Source organism: Salpingoeca rosetta, assembly GCF_000188695.1.
Source record: "Salpingoeca rosetta unplaced genomic scaffold supercont1.32, whole genome shotgun sequence".
NCBI lineage: Eukaryota > Choanoflagellata > Craspedida > Salpingoecidae > Salpingoeca > Salpingoeca rosetta.
The window spans coordinates 349,409-356,908 of NW_004754902.1; the positions used below are offsets into that span (position 1 = coordinate 349,409).

Sequence of the window (7,500 nt, forward strand, 5' to 3'; positions counted from 1 at the left end):
AAGGCACACCGCTAAGAAACGCCTCACTCTGATGAAACGTAGGGGAGGAAGACCCAACACATTCCAAACAAGACCACAAGGCACACCGCTAAAAATTGTTGATCGAGATACGTATCGGTCTCCATACTTTCTCTCGCGATAGTGTTACATGCTTGTCCGACATTTATATATTGTGTGCGTATTGCGAATGTATGTGTGCGTATGTGCCTGTGTGTATGTATACGTGTATGTTGTGTGTACATATATACATATATGTGTATGTGTGTGCGTGCGTGTGTGTGCGTGCGAGCGTGTGTGAGTGTGTGTGTGTGTGTGTGTGTGTGTGTGTGTGTGTGTGTGTGTGTGTGTGTGTGTGGCCTAAATCGTCGCTTGTTCCGTGTGTTCCCTCCTACTGAAGTAAATGCGTTCATGGTTCACTGACTGTTAACCCGTACGGAGGGGAAGCAACCCTCATTGACGCACAAACGCTCGTCGGGCGTGTAAAGCACGAGCAAGAACATACATGCACATCTGAGACACATCCGCACATGAGTGACATGACACTATGCGAGGTGATGGTCCTTGAGCTCCCCAAACGACGGGCGCTCACGCGGATTCTGCGCCATGCAGTTGTACGTCAGCGACTGGAACCACTCGGGGATGGCTGTGGAGAAGGATGCGTGTGTGAGTGAGTGAGTGAGTGAGTGAGTGAGTGAGTGAGTGAGTGAGTGAGTGAGTGAGTGAGTGAGTGAGTGAGTGAGTGAGTGAGTGAGTGAGTGAGTGAGTGAGTGAGTGAGTGAGTGAGTGAGTGAGTGAGTGAGTGAGTGAGTGAGTGAGTGAGTGAGTGAGTGAGTGAGTGAGTGAGTGAGTGAGTGAGTGAGTGAGTGAGTGTGTGTGTGTGTGTGTGTGAGTGAGTGAGTGGGTGAGGGGGAAAGGATGCACAGGCAAGAAGTCAGAACCCCACCATGCTCGCGCAAGAACAAACACTGCACAAAAGCACGAACACACACACACACACACACACACACACACACACACACACACACACACACACACACACACACACACACACACACACACACACACACACACAAAACTCACCACCCATGTCGTCAAACTTGAGCCGCTTGCCCTCCATCAAGAGCTCCGTGATTGCTGGCAGCAGTGGTCCTCTGAAGCCACTTCCTTTTTCTTGCTCAATCAGATCCGGTGGTCGCTGTGTCGCCATCTCCCACATCAGCACGCCAAAGCTGAAGATGTCGGCTTCAAAGCTGTACTTGTCGCCCGTCAGTGCCTCTGGTGCCATGTACAGTGGCGTGCCCACGCCAGCCGTTAGCGTCATGCTCGTCATTGTCTGCAGCCCAGCGTGCTGGCTGTATTGCGGATCATCGTCAGCTTGGCTGGATGACAGGCGAGTGTGGCCGCTGCTGTGGGCTCTGCCGCCACGCGTAAAGCACTGGCGAATGGATCCAAAATCCGTAATCTTCGCGCGCAGCGATGATGACACCAGCACGTTTCCGCTCTTCAGGTCCCTGTTTGGGTGGTGTTGGTGTAGTTGAGATGAGGGTAGGATGGTGCGGTGGGCAAAAGTGCGTACCTGCATGCAAGCATAGAAACGCAGCTTCAAACGCACACACGCACACACACACACACGCACACACAAACACACACAACATACGCAACACACACGCACACCTACACACACACCTACACACACACACACCTACACACACACACACACACACACACAAGCACAAACGCATACACACACACACACACAAAATATCCCACTCACCGGTGCATCTGGTCGAGGCTGTGGATAAAGGCCATGCCACTCGCGACATCGCGGAGCAATCGCAGCTTCAAATCCCACACACTGCTCACATCATCGACGCCACCGCCACTTTCCTCGACCTTTCTCTGCCGTACCTCCATTAACACTTCCCCCATGTCCTTCCCCAACAGGTCCTTGAGTGACCCCAGAGCAACAAACTCCAGCACCAGGAACGGGCTGCCGTTGGGGTCTGTGCCCGCGCCAAAGAACCGCACCACGTGCGGGTGCCGTGTCCGTTGCAGGAACTCCACCTCCTTCTCAAACTCAAGCACCGTGCTCTCGTCAAACGCCATGACGGCTTGCTGCAGCACTTTCACCGCCACCGTGACTGTCTCCCACTGTGCCTTGAATACAACACCAAATGCACCCGCAGCAACACGCTTGATCATCCTCAGCTCATCGTACTCAATCTCCCACGCCTTCTTCAGCGCCATCACCTCCTCGTCCCTCTCCACCAACAGCTGCTCCTGTAGGTCGATACGCTTGGTCATGCCACGGTAGCGGCGTGACAGCCATGCCATGAGCAAGCCAAGGGCAAGGCCGCCAATCACAGAGCCAGCAGCAATGCCTGCAACATCTGGGTTGTCCACCACGCACCGTGTGCCATCCACCATCTTGAAGCCACGCGCGCATGTGCAGTGGAACGAATACACCACTTCGCGTGTGACGACACTCACGTCATGAAGCAGGCGCAGGTCACGCGCGTTCATGGCCAGTGCGCATTCCACGGGTGCATCTGTCAGCTGCAGCACGGGCGGTGCTGTGCGCGATGCAATGGGGGCGGCGTTGGCGGTCACGTGTGCTTCACTTGACAGCACAACCTTCTCACCAAAGGCTCGATTCATGGATCCTGGGGTGTTGAGCCACGCATTGTTCGAGACATCCACAACGTCAGTGTACTCCAAGCAAGCGCCCAGGGCCGTGATGGCCTGCTGCGTGTCAATGTGTGTGTCATCCAACCCGCGGGCAAATAGGACCTGCCGGCCCCAGCGCGCGCAAAACGCGTTTGTGGGCTGCACGCGTGTGCCACTGACATCAAGCACGTCAATATCAGGTGCACTGATGTGCGTCAGCCTTTCGCACCCAGACACGTCAAGCTGGTGCAGGGAGTTGTGCAACGTGACAGAGGTGAGGCGGTGGTTGTTTGCGAGCACGACGGATCGAAACTGCTTGTCAGCGCACACCTCCAGTGTCTTATACCCTGCACGTGTCAACCGCAACTCTCGCACACGACTCGCCAGGAGACTGCACACGAGGGACATGGGCAGGGTCTGGTCGTCGGCGCCTGGCCACCCCAATCGGAGGTCCTGCAACTCCAACTGCCGAGTTTCCGACAGCGTTGCTAGCACCTGCTGTGCATCCACGTTCTCCAGACTCAGAGCCTTCAGTCTGGCAGCAAAGGCCCTGGTCGCACTATTGCTGCTGTAGCCGTCACTGATGTAGGTGCTGTTGTCAGTGCTGCTAGTGTCCTCCAACACACCATCACCTTTTGTATTGATGACGGCGATGGATGAAACATCCGGGGCGGCATCCAGTTCCAGCGTCACAAATGGCAGGTGGATGGCGGGTGTGAGGTCGAGCGTGGTGATGCGATGGCCCGTGAGGCGAAACTCAAGTAGTTGCGGAAGCATGACCAGATCTGGGAGCGTGCTCATGGGGTTGTGGTTGAGGAATAGACGACGCAGATTGTGGTAGGGCGTGCTGAGTCGCCAGGAAGTGAGCTGGTTTCGTTCCAGGTCCAAGACCACGACGCTGGTCAAGGGGGCAAGCGCCCTGTCAATGTCACGTAAGCTGTTGTCTGCGATGCTGAGCTGAAACAGGTGAGGTGTGTTGTCAAACAGGTTTGGAGGCAGGGACGTGAGGTCGTTGCTGTTGCAGGCAAGCGACGCAAGCTCCTCGCAGCTGTCCAGCAGCCCTGGCGGCAAAGCCGTGAGCTTATTGTTGTTAAGGTCCAGCAAGTTAACTGAGGTCAGGTCGCGAAACACGGTCGATGGTAGGGCAGTGATGGCGTTTGAGGAGAGCACCAGCCGTTGCAGCGTGGACAAGCCAGCAAAGACGGAAGCCGGTAGCGCCTGTAGGAAGTTGTTGGATAGAGCCAGCGTCAAGAGTTGGGAGGTTGCGCGGAACAAGGACGGCGAGAGTTCTGTGAGCGCGAGATCTTGTGCGTTGAGGTGCTGAAGCAGAGTGAGGTGTTGGAATGCGTCTGGGTGTAGCTCCGTGATGGGGTTGTGCTGCAGCTGCAAGGCGGTCAGCTGCGTCAGGCTGTAAAACAAGCGCGGTGGCAGGGACGTGATGTCGTTGATGGCCAGGATGAGCGTGCGCAAGCTCGTGAGGGACGAGAACGCGGCTTCATCCACTCGGGAAACGAGGTTGTTGTAGAGGTACAGCTCCCTCAGCGACGACAGGCCGCGAAACATGGTGTCGGTGATTGCGGACAGCAAGTTGAATGGCATGTCAAGCACTTGCAGGTTCGTCATGTCAGCCAGAGCGGCAGTGGGGAGGCCCATGAGCGAATTGTTGCTGAGTTGCAGGTGCAGAACCTGTGAGGCGTGTGCAAAGCTTTGTGTGTCCACTGCGCGCAGCGGCTCGCTGTTCTGCACGTGCAGCCTGGTCATGCCAGAGAATGGATTGAGGGTGCGCATGTGAAACGTCGAAAACTCAAGCCCTTCGAGAATCAGCCACTCACACGTGCTCCAGTTGCCATTCGCCAGCAGCCACTGCAGCAAGTGCTGCTGCACCCGTCCGTTCACGGTCAGCTTCGTTACAGTGGTGGCTATGGATTGCAAGTGCGCTGCCGCTGCTGCACTGGGTGGGAAGGTGGGTGCTGTGTTTGCCGTGGACCTGTTGGCTGTTGCTGCATGGTCAAACGTAATGACCAGGCTGCCGTTGGTGCTTGCGGCGCCTTTGCATTCGCTACCCAGCACCTGTGAAAGCGTGCACACCCGCGGCTCCACCAGACTAAAAGTCTGTAAGGCTCGGCGCTTTCGGGTGGTCGCAGGCGTTGATAGTGCTGGTGGAGCCACGTGGCTTTGGTGGTGGGGACGTCTTGTAGAGGAAGAAGGGCTGGAGGGACTAGAGCCAGGAAGCGAAGACACGCCACCGGACGGTGGGGAAGAGTGCAGCCGTCGTAATTGCTGTCGCCTCAATGGTGTTGGTGGTGTTGGCGGCGACCGCACACCTGTGCCAGCGCTGGCGTTTCGTTGAGGTTGGTTCCGGCATCCAGCAGCCAGCATCAGCCGCTGAAGTGAGGACAAGTCAAGAAGCACGCCGTTGGACGTTGACGTTGACGCCATTGGCTTTACTTCTTCATGTGGCGTGCCACGAGGGAAGTTGCTGTCTGTCCAAGACGACAATGGCACCTTGCACGTGTCCAGCACATGTTCAATCTGCTTCAACGTCGCTTCCGCATCTTGACACAGCACAGACGACCGAGGATGACCCTGTGGTGTGTTTGGGTGGATGTATTTACGCACGTGTGTTGGGGGGTTGGGGTTGTTCGTGTTTGTGTATGCACGTGAGTGTTGTGTTTGTTTGCGTGTGTGTTTGTGTGTGTGTGTGTGTTTGAGTGTGCGTGTGTGTGAGTGTGTGCGTATGCACGTGAGTGTGTGTTAATGTGTGTGCGTGTTGTTTGAGGAAGGAGCATGCTTGTGTTGTTGCGTGTTCGCACGCCGTCACGACGAGACGAGCACATCTCTCCAACCACCAGCATATCACCTCAGTCGAGGCAATGGTCAATGGCGTCCCTCCAGCACTTCCAAGAGCCTCAAGAGCACATGCAGTGAACATCATTGACGGCAGGGCTGCCAGGAGAAGCGCCACCACCACCATCATCAGGTGGCGCAACAAAGGTGGGCCACAGACATTGAGACGCCTCGTGCGCATCATGTCCTTGCACAGTGGCAGCTTGCAGAGACCCGTGCAAGAGGCGAGGAGATGGGGAGATGAAGGAGATGAAGGAGATGCTGAGATGAAGATGTGGGTGTGTTTCTGTGTTTGGTTTGGCTTCGTGAGTTCGTGGCTGGATGAAGCATGCACTACTGTCTTTCACAAGCGACAGCTGCTTCCGAAGATGCAGAAATTTGCTGAAAGTCATTGCGAATCGCCAGTGAACAGCACTGAAACTTGACTGTCTTGCTTTCTCTTTTGGCGCGCCAAGCGCCAAGTCTTGCTTGCCCACGCAAATTGCCACACTTCCTGCGCTTCACTATCTTCGCCAACAATGACCCATGCCATGACCATGTTGACCATGCTGTCGACCACACTGTGGTTTCGCGACCCTCACTTTCCGTCGCGTCGACTTGATGCGAAGCTTTTCGGCTTTGCATTGTTTGGTCTTCTGGCTCTGGGGTTAGACTGTTTTGTTGTGGGAACACCTACCATGCAAAACACTCACCACACCGTGCGAGCACAAACGACAAAACAACTAACCTCCAAAGCACACGACATTCCACACAACAACATTGTTGTTCCAACCTCTCCCACACACACAACACTCGCCATCGTTGTACCTGGAGGTTGCCGTCGTCGTTGGTTCTTTGGTTGCTCCTTCTTCCTTCCTTCCTCCCTCCTTCCCTCCCTCCCTTCTTTCTTTCCTTCCTTCCTTCACTCCGCTTCCCGATCGCTCCATACTTGACCATGGCAATTGTGGCGTTGGTCCTGGTGTGCTTCTGCAGCATGCTTGTTGCTCCACCAGTGGATGGGATTCCAGCGTCGTCTGGAAGCTTGATCTTTCCCGCGTGCACGGATAGCATCGACAACTGCGGGGTGTGCGGAGGAAACGACCGCGCTTGCTGCTCCTATCGCGGGGTATCTGACGGCTCATCCTGTCAATGCGACGGCAGCCAACAGCCAGGTGACGCCTGCGGCCGGTGGTGCCACGAAACTGTTGATGGGTGTGGCGTTTGCGGTGGCACGGGCCGCTCCTGCTGCGCGGATGGCAGTGTCATGGACGTGCACACTGGCACTTGCGGTCCCAGGCGATTCGAGTTACATGTCCGAGACTACCCAGCCAATCCAGATGGGTTTCCCACAACCGTCATTGGCGTGCTGCAAGCAGACCTGCTTGTTGATGGCGTCAACGTTCTTGCTTTTCCCGGGCCTGTGCTTCGTTTTGTACGCGGTGATCAGGTGGAGGTCACCTTGGTGAATGACTTTCACGAAAAGGTGTCGGGCCTGCACTGGCACGGCCTGCATCAACTCAACAATGCGTGGATGGATGGCACCTTTGGCATCACCGAATGCGGCGTGAGCCCTGGCACAAGCTTCACCTACGCTTTCGAGGTCACACAGACAGGTTCTTTCTGGTACCACTCCCACGTGCATGCCCAGTACACAGAGGGCTTGCAAGGCGCCATCATCTCCGAGTACGCAGAGGATGAGACAGACCCAGTCCAAGCCCAATTTCCTTACGAGCTGGATTACTCCATCATGCTCATGGAATGGTTTCACGAGCCAGGGCGAGACCAAGCCACGCACTTTGACGGCCCCATCGCCGCCTTCCCAAACTACACGGCAGAGTACCCCTGGCCGCCGATATCCGCCCTGATGAACGGCCGGGGCTGGTTCAACTGCTCCCGCATTCACCGCTGCGAGGAGCAGGTGCCTGGCGCGGGCTCAGGGACCATCGACAACCTCAAAACCGAATGCCGCCTCCTGCGCCGCCCGTTCTTCCATGAGCAGTGCCGCTC

The 7,500-nt window shown here is 56.1% G+C and overlaps 3 protein-coding genes across 3 annotated transcripts in view; 2 read left to right on the forward strand and 1 right to left on the reverse strand.

The window, feature by feature from the left end:
- PTSG_10041 (uncharacterized protein) overlaps positions 1-142 on the forward strand; it is a gene marked incomplete at both ends in the record, with an annotated part of 2,991 nt that extends 2,849 nt beyond the window's left edge. Inside the window, one exon of the mRNA XM_004988900.1 lies at positions 4-142. Within this exon, the coding sequence (XP_004988957.1) occupies positions 4-142 (139 nt within the window). The remainder of the gene's footprint in view (positions 1-3) is intronic.
- A 260-nt stretch (positions 143-402) lies between these two features.
- PTSG_10042 (TKL protein kinase) lies at positions 403-5,688 on the reverse strand. The gene is made up of 4 exons (XM_004988901.1): positions 5,528-5,688; positions 1,775-5,253; positions 1,072-1,511; positions 403-643 (listed from the first exon to the last, which is right to left on the reverse strand). The coding sequence occupies exons 1-4, from the start codon at positions 5,642-5,644 to the stop codon at positions 543-545; spliced, it is 4,137 nt and encodes a 1,378-aa protein (XP_004988958.1). The 5' UTR covers positions 5,645-5,688; the 3' UTR covers positions 403-542.
- Positions 5,689-6,448: 760 nt separating this feature from the next.
- Positions 6,449-7,500, forward strand: part of PTSG_10043 (laccase IV) — a gene marked incomplete at both ends in the record, with an annotated part of 2,316 nt that continues 1,264 nt past the window's right edge. The window contains one exon of the mRNA XM_004988902.1: positions 6,449-7,500. This exon is cut by the window's right edge and continues 1,264 nt beyond it. Within this exon, the coding sequence (XP_004988959.1) occupies positions 6,449-7,500 (1,052 nt within the window).